Source organism: Somniosus microcephalus, chromosome 8, assembly GCF_052327205.1.
Source record: "Somniosus microcephalus isolate GS21.2 chromosome 8, FLI_Smic_1.0, whole genome shotgun sequence".
In the NCBI taxonomy this organism is placed as follows: Eukaryota; Metazoa; Chordata; class Chondrichthyes; order Squaliformes; family Somniosidae; genus Somniosus; species Somniosus microcephalus.
Genome location: NC_140994.1, coordinates 52,306,155 through 52,319,743, shown reverse-complemented (window position 1 = coordinate 52,319,743; position 13,589 = coordinate 52,306,155). Strand labels below are relative to the sequence as shown.

The 13,589-nt window shown below is 48.4% G+C and overlaps 1 protein-coding gene across 9 annotated transcripts in view; it reads right to left on the bottom strand.

The window, feature by feature from the left end:
* The window catches only part of jakmip3 (Janus kinase and microtubule interacting protein 3), a 567,199-nt gene that overhangs the window by 210,150 nt on the left and 343,460 nt on the right, over positions 1 to 13,589 (bottom strand). For all 9 annotated transcript variants that reach the window (XM_085994710.1, XM_085994718.1, XM_085994709.1 and 6 more), the window contains 4 exons: positions 10,111 to 10,176; positions 7,838 to 7,906; positions 7,669 to 7,746; positions 5,164 to 5,367 (listed from right to left, as the gene is read on the bottom strand). In XM_085994710.1, coding sequence (XP_085850836.1) covers positions 5,164 to 5,367; positions 7,669 to 7,746; positions 7,838 to 7,906; positions 10,111 to 10,176 — 417 coding nt within the window. The remainder of the gene's footprint in view (positions 1 to 5,163; positions 5,368 to 7,668; positions 7,747 to 7,837; positions 7,907 to 10,110; positions 10,177 to 13,589) is intronic.

Genomic DNA, 13,589 nt, shown 5'->3' with positions numbered 1-13,589 from the left:
CTTAACAGACACTTTTCCATATCTGGATAATATCACCATTGTTGGTCATGACCAGAAGGAGCATGATGTTAACCTCCAGAAATTTTTTGACGTCGTCGCAACTTAACCTTAAATGAGTCCAAATCTGTGAAATCAGTACCATCAGTCAACCTCCTTGGCTACTGGGTGGGAAACGGTGTCATCAAACCGGATCCGGAGCTACTTCGTCCGCTTCAGGAGCTCCCTCCCCCTACGAATCTTGGCTCTCTTTGTCGGGCACTCGGCATGTTCGCCTATTATGCGAAGTGGATACCCCACTTCTCCAACAAGATCCAGCCCCTGCTTCACACAAAGTCATTTCCGTTGGAGGCAACGGCTATTTCAGCTTTCAACCTCCTCAAGCGACAAGTGGAAAAAGCCATGCATCGTTCCATCGATGAAAATCTTCCCTTTGTGGTCGAGTGCGATGCATTGGAGGTGGCGATCTCGGCTACCTTGAATCAAGGTGGTCGACCCGTTGCATTTCTGTCCAGAACTTTGCAGGATAGCGAGCTCCATTATCCTCCTGTCGAGAAGGAGGCTACGGCTATCATCGAAGCAGTACGTAAATGGAGTCATTTTCTCGCTCGTCGCCGTTTCACGCTTATAACCGATCAGCGCTCCGTGGCCTTTATGCTGGATAACCGGAAACGCACTAAGATCAAGATTAACAAAATACAACTCTGGAGGATGGAATTGGCCGCCTTTGCCTACACCATACATTATCGACCCGGCAAAGAGAATGTTGCTCCGGATACCCTCACACGTGCATTCTGCTCTTCTATGTCAACTTCGACTCTTGCAGACCTTCATACTGATTTATGCCATCCTGGCGTTACCCGTATGTTGCACTTTGTGCGATCTAAAAATCTCCCATTTTCTACGGATGATGTGAAAAGAACTTGCTCCACCTGTAGAATCTGTGCGGAATTAAAACCGCAATTCTTCCTTCCATCGGATGGCTCGCTCATACACGCTATGCAGCCTATGCAGCGACTCAGCATTGACTTTAAAGGGCCATTGCCTTCCTCAACGCGAAACACCTACTTACTTACTATGGTGGACGAATGTTCACGCTTTCCCTTTGCTTTCCCCTGTCCCAATATGCTTACTTCCACAATGATCAAATGACTCGATCAAGTCTTTTTTGTTTGCGGTACGGCCAATTTCATCCACTCTGATTGGGGTCTCTCCTTCATGTCAAGCGAACTCAAAAGTTATCTTTCCCAATGGGGAATCGCCACAAGTAAAACGACACCGTATCATCCCATCGGTAACAGACAGGTTGAGAGATACAGCGCTATCATTTGGAATGCTGTTTGTCTTGCACTGAGGTCACGCAACCTACCAGACCAGCAGTGGGAAACTGTGCTCCCTGACGTGTTGAATTCCATCAGGTCTCTTCTTTCTATGTCCACCAATGTCACTCCTCACGAGCGATTCTTCAGGTTCCAGCATCGCTCCACTCATGGGACGTCCTTACCGTCATGGTTGGCAGCTCCCAGCCCCATGCAGCTCCGAAGATTCGTCCGATCTTCCAAAACGATCCCCATGTTGACGAGGTGGAACTAACGGACGTTAATTCCACTTATGCGCACGTGCGGTACCCTAATGGCCGGGAGTCCACCGTTTCACTCCGAGATCTGGCTCCCTGTCCAACCAGTCCCATGGACCCAACTGGAAGAGGAACCCATGGTAATGATGCCAACGCTCTGCGCTCCTTTGAGGATGACGCCCTACCTGGGACATCAAGGGATCTGCCGGCTACTCCACCGGATCAACTTGGGGAGCTGAGCACTTCCAGTGGGGTGGCCACCCAAAGCCAGGATGCCGGTCAATCCCCGGCTACCAACCAAGATGACGCCAGCTCTGCGCCTGTGGGGACCCGCACCCGGAGTCACGATCTCCCCAGTCTTCCGCAGGTCGATCAAGGCGACACGGGGCCCCTCAATCTACCAGTACAGACCAAGCGACCCAGGGACCAAGACACAGTCCGAGGAGACGTGCCTTCCAGCCACAAGCGAAGATCTAAAAGACTGCGCCTATTCGTGGTCCGCCTAATTCACTAGAAGGAAGTCGTTGGACTTCCAAAACTTTCAGACGGGAAGGATGTCATGAATCTTATCATGAATCATGAAGTAACACTGGGTGGCCAGCTGGTGGCGCCGTCCAAGAAGTATAAATACTCGGGCGTGCGCCCAGCTTGCTCAGGATGTTTCTGTAACCAGGAACTAGTGATGTAACTAGAAATCTCATGGTTTTGAAACAGTTGATTAAAGCCTTGTTGAGAGATTGAGAGAGTACAATGGCAACATGTTCCCGTAAAGGTCAAGGGTGGGACCAACAAGCCCAGGGAACCTTGGATGTCAAGGGATATACGAGAATGGATTAGGAAAAAAAGGGGGGCTATTGGCAGATACAAAGGACTAAAGACAGAGGAAGCCCTAGAGGAGTATAAAAAGTGCAGGGGTATACTTAAAAAAGAAATTAGGAGAGCGAGGAGGGGCCATGAAATAACACTGGCGAGCAAAATAAAGGAAAATCCTACGGTGTTTTTTAAGTATATTAAGGGCAGGAGGATAACTAGGGAAAGAGTAGGGCCCATTAGGGACCAAAGTGGCAAGCTGTGTGTAGAGCCAGAGGATGTAGGTGGGGTTTTAAATGAATTTTTTGCATCTGTGTTCACTATGGAGAAGGACGATGTGGACATAGAAATCGGGCAGGGGGACTGTGATATACTTGAACATATTAGCATCGAGAGGGAGGAGGTACTAGCGGTTTTAGCAGGCTTAAAAGTGGATAAATCCCCAGGCCCGGACGAGATGTATCCCAGGCTACTATGTGAGGCAAAGGAGGAGATTGCAGGGGCTCTGACACAAATTTTCAGAACCTCTCTGGCCACAGGGGATGTGCCAGAGGACTGGAGAACAGCTAATGTAGTACAGGTAGACTACCCTTTATCCGGACTTCCGAAAACCGAAACCCTCTAAAAACCGAAGGTTTTTTTTGGTCAGCGTAAGTCCAGCGTAAGTCGTGCGCACGACCCCCCGCGGACCCCCCCGCTGGCCCCGACCCCCGCTGACCCCCCCGCGGACCCCCGCCGACCCCGACCCCCGCCGACTTACGCTGAGCGTCAGCGTAAGTTGTGCGCACGACCCCCCGCCGACCCCCCCGCGGACCCCCGCCGGCCCCGACCCCCGCCGACCCCCCCGCGGACCCCCGCCGACCCCGACCGTAACTCGGCGGGGGTCGGGGTCGGCGGGGGTCCGCGGGGGGGGTCGGCGCCGGCGGGGGTCCGCGGGGGGGTCGGCGGGGGGGTCGGCGGGGGTCGGGGCCGGTGGGGGGGTCGGGGCCGGCGGGGGTCCGCGGGGGGGTCGGCGGGGGTCGGGGCCAGCGGGGTTCCGTGGGGGGGTTGGGGTCGGCGGGGGTCGGGGCCAGCGGGGGTCCGCGGGGGGATCGGCGGGGGTTGGGGCCGGCGGGGGTCCGCGGGGGGGGCGGCGGGGGGTCGTGCGCACGACTTACGCTGCGCGTCAGCGTAAGTCGTGCGCATGACCCCCCGCCGACCCCCCCGCGGACCCCCACCGGCCCCGACCCCCGCCGACCCACCCGCCGAACCCCCCGCGGACCCCCGCCGGTGCCGACCCCCCCCGCGGACCCCCGCCAGCCCCGACCCCCGCCGACCCCCCCGCGGACCCCCGCCGACCCCGACCGTAACTCGGCGGGGGTCGGGGTCGGCGGGGGTCCGCGGGGGGGGTCGGCGCCGGCGGGGGTCCGCGGGGGGGTCGGCGGGGGGGTCGGCGGGGGTCGGGGCCGGTGGGGGGGTCGGGGCCGGCGGGGGTCCGCGGGGGGGTCGGCGGGGGTCGGGGCCAGCGGGGTTCCGTGGGGGGGTTGGGGTCGGCGGGGGTCGGGGCCAGCGGGGGTCCGCGGGGGGATCGGCGGGGGTTGGGGCCGGCGGGGGTCAGCGTAAGTCGTGCGCATGACCCCCCGCCGACCCCCCCGCGGACCCCTGCCGACCCACCTTCCGAAATCCGAAATTCTCCGAAAACCGAAACACGGCTGGTCCCGAGGTTTTCGGATAAAGGATAGTCTACCTGTACCATTATTCAAGAAGGGTAGTAGGGATAAACCAGGGAATTACAGGCCAGTGAGCCTAACATCAGTGGTAGGGAAATTATTGGAAAAATTCTGAGGGACAGAATTAGTCTCCACTCGGAGAGGCAAGGATTAATTAGGGATAGCCAGCATGGCTTTGTCAAGGGAAGATCATGTCTGACCAATTTGATTGAATTTTTCGAGGGGGTGACTAGGTGTGTGGATGAGGGTAGTGCAGTGGATGTGGTTTACATGGATTTCAGTAAGGCTTTTGATAAAGTCCCGCATAGGAGACTGGTCAGGAAGGCAAGAGCCCATGGGATCCAGGGTGCCATGGCACATTGGATCCAAAACTGGCTTAGTGGCAGAAGGCAGAGGGTGATGGTGGAAGGTTGTTTTTGTGACTGGAAGCCTGTGTCCAGTGGGGTACCGCAGGGATCGGTGCTGGGTCCCTTGCTGTTTGTGGTCTACATTAATGATTTGGATGTGAATGTAAAAGGTATGATCAGTAAGTTCGCAGATGACATGAAAATTGGTGGGGTGGTAAATAGCGGGGAGGGAAGCCTCAGGCTACAGGAACTCACTGCCTGAAAGGGTGGTAGAGGCAGGAACCCTCACAACATTCAAGAAGCATTTGGATGAGCACTTGAAATGCCATAGCATACAAGGCTACGGACCAAATGCTGGAAAATGGGATTAGATTAGACAGGGCTTGATGGCCGGCGCGGACGCGATGGGCTGAAGGGCCTCTTTCTGTGCTGTATAACTCTATGACTCTATTTATACTCAAACCAAGTGCTCAGTAGTCTTTTTACATCAAAAGTGATCACCCTTGATTACAGTTCTCGGGCAACCATTATTTCAACCTCAATTGCTCAGGTTGACCACCTTACATGTTTTTTCTTTTCAGGGGTTGCTTATGCTTATGTGATCAGTATTTTTTTAGCTCCAAAGTCACGGCACACAGATATATTTTTAAAAAAAATCATTTTGGCAGCCGTTTCTGAACGAGGTGTCTTTCTTCAGATGGTGAACAGCTAATTAATCTCTCACCTGATGTGCGTGGTGAACAAGTTCCATTCTCTCCCGCAGTATTTGCGCATCACGTTCTCGGAGCTCACTCATGACCTGCCGTTTCCATTGCTCCACTGCCCCTTTCAGCTTCTTCTGCTCCTCTTCAGACAAAAGCTCAGTCATCTTTGCACCAGCTTCTTGCTGCAGAGCATCATATAACATGGCTTCCAGCTCCAGAATCCGCTGTTGTAAAATGAACATTAACATTGCTCATGAGTGTACAGCACCACAGTTACAAAGCTGTTGCTTGAATCCAATGTTGGGATGCCTTACATTTTTCAAAATGAAATATTATTTTTAGAAAACCTAGCTCCGGAACATGAAGGGTGATCGGTTTTTGAGATTGAAATATGGTTAAACATATGCCAGCAATTGCAGTGTATTGAATGGATGTTTCAGTTAAACGCCTTTAAATAGTTTACTGTATTAATTACTTTGGATCTGTACAGCTAAAAGCAAGTTCGAGGGGTTTAATAAGTTTAATCAAAATAACATTGTAGATTGTACTGTACATTGCTTCAATTATTCTAGACATTTCAAAATAGGTCTGGTGTAGTATTATTGTGTTTTATAAAATATACAGTAAATCTGACATTGGATAATTCAATTCATTTTGTCATTTTCCCTGCAATTTTGTCCTATAAAAGAGCTTAATTATCTTAATAGCCTCTTGTTGCTTGTCTGTTACAACTGTCAGGATCATTCAAGTTTAAAGCTGTCATGAAAATTACAAATGTTACAATTACCATGAGCTCAATATAGAATAAAGTACTGAGAAATAGTGATACTGCCGACACTTCAAGGTATTAATATCGTAAATTCAATACAGCTGCACTCTCAATGTTATCTGGGCGTTGGAAGGAAAGATGCTCTTCTGTGAGTGAAATGAGAAACTTTAAAGAGAGACTCCAGCCTGTGAGAGAGGTCAGAAGCTGAAAGGAGTAGCTCCAGCTTGGGAAAAAGGTCGGAGACTAGAAGGAGAAGCTCCAGCCTGTGAGAGAGATGGGAAGCTAGAAAATAAGATTCCAATGCCAGAGAACTTGCCAACATGAATTATTGGCTCCCTTTGCTCAGGCAATATCGCTTTCCTTTTCAAAACTGTCATTATCAGCCCCGCTTTCAAAAAGCCCATCCTTGAATCAGTTGTCCTTTTCAACTACTGAGCCATCTCTAATCTCCCCGTCCTGTTTGATGTTCTTGATGGGAAACAATATGAGGAGAGACTTGAGATACTAGGATTATTTCCACCAGAGCAGAATAGGCTAAGAGGAGATTTGATAGAGGTTTTGAAAATTATGATGGGTTTTGATAGAATAATTAGGGAAAGTCTATTTTCTCTAGTTATGGAGTCAGTGACATGGGGCAATCAATTTAAAATTGTCATCAAGAGAGTGAGGAGAGAGAGTCGGAAAAAATTCTTTACATCGAGGATTGTTGAACAATGGAATGTTTTGCCATAGGGAGTGTTTGAGGCAGAGAACATTGCATCTTTTTAAGGGCAAATTTGGATAAATATTTGAAGCAAAGGAATATACAGGCTTGTGGGGAGAGATGGGGAAACAGGATTAGGTTTGTACTGCTGTAAGATAGAACTAGATCTAGTAATGTAGAAATTCAAAACTGATGTCACCATCACAGGCACCATCAAGGTTTGCCTGGAGGAGATAACATATTTCTTAATTGAATTCCTAGTGGGGTACATGTGGTGAAGGCAGTTGTCCGCCGTCATGTCTAGGTAGATGTACTTTGGTCTGTGGATAAGGGTGGTTGGGTAAGGAAATGTGGTCCACATTGCCTCCATTATACACACATCTCTTTGTCATGCCTCCTCAAATCCTCCGCCAAAACTATCAAATAGACAGGTGTACACTGCAGGACACATGTCTCAGAACTGTGGTTGTAGCACTTAACACCACAGATGGAAAATGGGGAGCTGCTGAATCATTTTTTTTTAAATGAGGCCACAACTGAAACCAGCAACAAAAATAATGATTACTTCAGCAAAACAATGGCAGTCTCCTTAAAGATTGCAAAATAATTGCAGGGATCTTCAAATGGGTGCTGAATGACTTCAACATATTCCTTGTGCTGAACACATGAAATGGCACCGACAGCTACTGCAAATATATTTACATCATCTTTAAAAGCCTAATGATAGAAGTGCATAAAAAACAGCAATTGCATGCTGCTCTTAAATCACATCCTGGTTGTAGAATGGTGGTCAGTATGCATTGGGTGAGAAACAGGCCTAGGGACTGCTCACCCGGTAGTTCGCTCACCCCACTCACCTGACTGCCACCAGAACTACCGACGCACCTCATTGTAGAATCAGCCTCATTGTTTAATTGAAGGCCCGCTTCTTGTCCAGTTAACAGTTTGCAAAGTCTTCAGTGGGATCGGACATTATTTTAATAAATGAACATTTAAAGACATTAATACCTTTTTAAAAAAGAGTGAAGATTTACAGAAAACAAGGAATCTTACCTTGTGAGCTTGATCCATGGCCTGTTTCCTGTAGTCCAGTTCTTCATCCAAGTAGCCCTTCTGTTTACTGAAGAGCTCCTGTGAACAAAAAGAGAAATAATTAAGGAACTGTGAAGTCTCTCACATGGAGACTTTAATATTATTGATATTGTTTGTGCTTACTGCATACCTTTTCATTTTCAATGTCATTCATCTTTTGCTGTAGAGCAGATTCCGTCACCTCGATTTGTTGCAGCCACTGGAAGTTTGAAAAATCAAAGAGACTCAAACAGAATTTAACAAGAAATTAGATTTATTTCTAAACATCTTTTGGGCTAGAACCTTGGTTCTTACCTACCTTACCAGCATTAATAACGGGTCAATATCATTGTCTAATATTTTAATCAATTAATTCCAATCTAACCTTCCAGCTTGACCTCTGATCTAATTGTATATGCAACACAAAGCATGGCCACCTATGTTTCAACATGACTGCTATAATTATGTTTACTATTTCCCTCCTAGTAAGCATAAATAACAGATTCAAATCCAAGTGGTTAGGCTTTTCAGAAGTGTGGTGTATGTACCATTTATGGCCCATTTAGCACCCAATCAACTTTCAAATCGAGTTTTGTACTGACATCAGAAGTGTCTGTCAGTGTGCAGTGAATCGCATTAAAATTAGGCCCCAATGATGTTATTTGGGTGTCCACACAATTTCCTGATGTTTTCCTCAATGCAGCACTCAGTTATCTACTGGCCCATATAAAATGGGGATATGATAGTCCATTTAAAGAGCCCCATATTATACTTGGATATATACTTGAAATGTAAACATTTGCAGGGCTATGGGGAAAGAGCAGTGGACTTGGATTAGTTGGACCGCTCTCTCAAAGAGCCGGCACAGGCATGATGAGCCAAAAGGCCTCCTTCTGTGCAGTATAATTCTATATTATGATTTGTAACAGCATTTTTGGCTATTTCTGGACTTGTTTTTCCTGATTCTTTTTGTTTCTTTTCTGTTTTCACTGAGCTGGTCAGGAGATTTGATGTCAGGTGTTCTGGCACTGCCATTTTGTTGGCACAATATTGAAACAATGGGTTTCCCAAAGGGTTTCTTGAAGAAAAAGAGGAGGCGCAGTGGGGCGAATGCCAAGTAAATAAGGCTGCACCCGAGGCAAACTGTATTCACCTGCTGTATCTCCCATCCACATGTACAGCCAGCTTCCATCCACATGTACAGCCAAAGGCCCATCTGCCTAGCAATAGCAGAGGTTCTTTGATCAGCAGCCAGCCAGATGCAGAGCTTTTTTTTAATATTCGTTCATGGGATGTGGGCGTCACTGGAAAGGCCAGCATTTATTGCCCATCCCTAACTGCCCTTGAGAAGGTGGTGGTGAGCCGCCTTCTTGAATCGCTGCAGTCCGTGTGGTGAAGGTACTCCCACAGTGCTGTTAGGGAAGGAGTTCCAGGATTTTGACCCAGTGACGATGAAGAAATGGCGATATACTTCCAAGTCTGGATGGTGTGTGACTTTGAGGGGAACTTGGAGGTGGTGGTGTTCCCATGCGCCTGCTGCCCTTGTGCTTCTAGGTGGAAGAGTTCACAGGTTTGGGAGGTGCTGCTGAAGAAGCCTTGGCGAGTTGCTGCAGTGCATCTTGTAGATGGTAAACACTGCAGCCACGGTACGCCGGTGGTGGAGGGAGTGAATGTTTAAGGTGGTGGATGGGCTGCCAATCAAGCAGGCTGCTTTGTCCCGGATGGTGTCGAGTTTCTTGAGTGTTGTTGGAACTGCACTCATCCAGGCAAGTGGAGAGTATTCCATCACACTCCTTACTTGTGCCTTGTAGATGTTGAAAGCTGTGCCATCTTCTGCAACAACACCAGCTAACATGTCCCATGGGGTTTGCACTGTCAGTGCTGTAACAGTCAACTGCACCCTCTAGTCATCTTCCTCAGCTTCCTTCCAGAAATGCTTCCGCCTCACTCTCACCCACCCACTAAACTCCCAACACCAGGGCCAGCATGGGCTGGGAGCTGAGCCACACGATGTAAATAAAGCTAACTCTGCAGAATCAGGCAAGGCCAGCAGAATAATGGCTGAGCTAGTGTTAATTGCACACTTCCCAACTAACATCCATGAGAGGCCTATCAGATAATATACTCGCCCTTGTCCAGTTGCCCCTATGGCTGCTGTTTTCAGTGTGTCAAAATTGAGCGACAGGGCACCAATTTTATTGCCATTTTGCAACAAAATAACCTTTGTTTCAAACCCTTTTAAAGCATATTTCTAAATGTTAGCCTGATTTCTTATACATTTTTTTAACATAAGCTCACTACACATGCCCATTATTAATAAGTCCTTGTCCTATTCAAAAAAGTTTTTAACCCTTTGATATACAGAAGGATTGTTACTAGTTTGTTTCAGATTAATAACGTACCATAAAGAAATAAAAACGTTACCTTTTCTGCCAAGGTCAAAACAGTTCGGGCCTGAATCACAACCACTTGTTCCTCATTGGTCAAATTCTAATTAATAAGTGAGCAAATAGACAACAAATTAAAAATCAAACATTTCGGTATTTTCTTCACCCCCCCTTGAAGAGTGCATGCTTCGTTCCTCACTCCATGCCAGTGATCTCTTGTGTGTGTGTGTGTGTGTGTCTCTTAAAGGCAGTGAGTCATGCAGCCAAACAGACCATAAAGCCAGCTTGATCTGGGACAAATACATGCGCACCACCATTATATTCAGCAGCTGCATTCCAGCATCCACAGGAGTCACTGCGGATGGCGAGAGAAACCCAGCAGAAATGAATGAGGTGGGTCCACAACTCTGTGCAAAAATGCAGATGATTGATATGTCTGGTTTTAATCAGTGCAAACGTAGAGAAAATACTTGCCACTTGTATTGGGAGCAAAAATTGAACTTCTGTCTCTTATGAACCGGTTGCCTTTTATAATTACATTTAAATCAGCTGTGGTCAGAGGCTAAGTTTTTGATTTGATTCAGAAGACACTTTGTTTTAAGTAGGAAAACATTATTGTCTGTGTGTGATTGAAGTCAGGTGGTCTTGGTAATTTAAGAGACTGCATGACTGGACTGATCTCTCCAGGCTTCTGCTGAGTGCTGACAGAGGCCAGAAGTGAGAGAGGTCAAAGAACCCCCATCACTTGCACTCGTATGTCGTGCCTGTCAGCAAGTTAGCATTATAGAATTCGACTTGTAGGGGCCAACTTTCCTCAGCATTGTCCCCTCAGTACGCCTATTTTCAGAGTGCAAAGCAGTGGAAAAATGGGCTGAGGCCCATTACGCCAGGCCTCCACCTCATTTGTGCTGCACTGGCGTTTTTGGTCTCAGTTCGGGCAGGGGCCAATTCCTCACATCTCAAGGGGGTTCAAAAAAATACATTTTGACAGTTTTTAGTGTAGTCAAAAAAGGGGTCTTTTTATATTTAAGATGTCAGATAGATAAGGGACTCTATCATTCCATTGTGGTCACATTTTTGGGGTTTACTCCAGATATTTTCCCTGGGTTCAGCATCGCAGACCAATATCTGAGTAATTAGTAATGAGCACATGGGTCAAATCCCTTGGCCAAGATTTTGCTCACCTCAGCGGGTCCGTGGCGGGGGACGTCGGTGGCGGGTCTCGACCCCGCTGCTGCCTCCATCCTGCTCTGTGAAATTACTTTCCGTTGATGGGGCTTGTTAAGCCTGCCCAACGTGTTTCCCAGCCAATTAGAGGAAGCGGGTCTGGTTTACATCATTTCATGACGTATTATCAGCTGGTTTCCTTAAAGGGACCATGGCCAACTTTATTTTGACAGTTGTGCTGTCAGTGTTCTACAGCAATGAGGTGCTGAAAACACTGACAATGACGGCACAGAGGCACAGGGCTGCACCCAGTCTCTCCCATGACTCCCCCCATATGCTTATGGAGGGAGTCACAGTACATAGGGAGGCCCTCTCCCCTGCCCATGGGCGGAAGAGACCTCCCCAGGACACCAACACCAACACAGCCTGGTTGCACATTGCACAGGAGGACACAAGCAGGGATGTGGTCAGGAGGACCTGGGTGGGGTGGTGCAAACCTTCCAATGATCTCATTAGATCATGAAACGTTAGTACAAAACCTCATCCTGCTGTGCCTCTCATCACATCCCCATCACTCTGCCTTCCCAACCCTACCACTCCTGCTCTACTCCTGCATATCCTTACTCATACCAACTTACCTTGTACCTCCACCCATCCCTCTCTCTCTATCGGCATTATCACATCCCTATCTCATGAGCCACCCCTCACACTCACCCTCATCCTAGTGCAATCATACCAACTAACAACACACAAGGGTAGCCACTTGTGTGTTTTAGCCAATGTCCATGTGAAGTTTCTGTTAATGTGCTGTCAAACATTGAAACCTTTATTTTCAACACTTTGCATTCTTGGACAGATTTGTGTGCACCTTTGGAAGTGGCTGAGTGAGTTGCAGTGAATGGTGAGACATAACCATACCCCCTGCAATGGTGGTGAGTATGAAAGGAATGGCTTGGACATTGTGGGGATGCTTTATGGTGTTGGTGTGGAGTGGTGCGAAGCTGGTGCATCATGTGGCAGCCAGGGTGTACAGCATCAAGTGAAGTAAATCTGGCCATGGTGAGGCCATTCCTGGCCTCCCGGGCAGCAATGTGTTTGGGTGCTGATGCCCTGTGTCCTGTGCAGCATCAGCTAATTGCGGAGATGGGTTGGTGGTATTGTTGGTGCTGCTGGTGTATCTGGTGTGCCTGGTGCTGCTTTTGTTGGGGCTGATCTTGATCAGATTCTGAGGACTAAGGTGAGACAGTATAAAGGGCACCCATGTTGATGGAAAAGATGGCAGGTGAAGTACAGATGGCAGAAGCATTCTGTTAATGGTGAAAGAGTTCTTCCAATGAGGTAAGAGTAGATGGAGAGTGAAAAGTGGAAAGCCTGCAGAATCTGTGCTGGAAATGGACTGAGAAACAGCTTGTGGCTGAGGAAAGTGAAGATCTGTCAGGTGGGAACTTTTACAGTACATTTGAAGCTGTCAAGAAATCAGCTGGAGCAATGGCCACTGAACTCCCGCCTCAGGTTAACAGCCGTGGTCCCCGAACAGCGTGGTTCCCGTGGCCATGAAGTTAAAGTGAAAAGGTAAGTTAAAAAAGCCTGTTAATGATCTGTCAAGTAGGCAACAATGAGATTAATTGGGTCCCCGCTGCTGCCTGTTGGGTCTGCTCAGTGCTGACAGACCCGACATTGGGAAAGGTGCGTGGTGGCGGGTTGACAGTGGGGTTCTGACCTGCTCTCAAAAAAAAATACTTTCTCACCTGACCCGCCACCAATCGCGCCCGCTGACCCCCCGCAAAATTCCGGCCTCTGTCACTGTATTTGGTCTATTGAGTATATCATGTGCTCTTGTATGATCTTCCTCAACCTCAGAATAAAACTCTCTTCAACAATGGCTCAGGCCATAAACCCTCAACCATAATTATTAAAGGTTAAATGGATAAGTGATCAGTAGTAATAGCACATTATAGATTCACAGCAGAGAGATAGTGACCCCAATCTTTACTGGGGCGGGTTTCCAAGCAGTGGGGAAGGAGTTCTGGGTGGGGTCCGGGTTTCCCTGAATGCTGTGGAGTTTTGACTTCACAGCATACGGGCTTTTTATTCAAAATGATCCCTGCCTGGAAGTCAACATGATTGACAGGCTTGGCTCCTTGTCGAGTGGGCAACACTGCTGCAGAGGCCTCATCCCAGGAGCAGCTAGGTTTCCAGCTGCTGGGGTAGAGATTGTGGCGGGGGGTGGGCGGGTGGCGGGGGGGCAGTGGTTGGGGGGAAGGAGGTGGGTATAGCGTGGTTTGGCGGGTCAGTGAGTGATTGCGGGGGTTCGGAGACAAATCGGGGCAGAGATGGGGAATCAGTGCT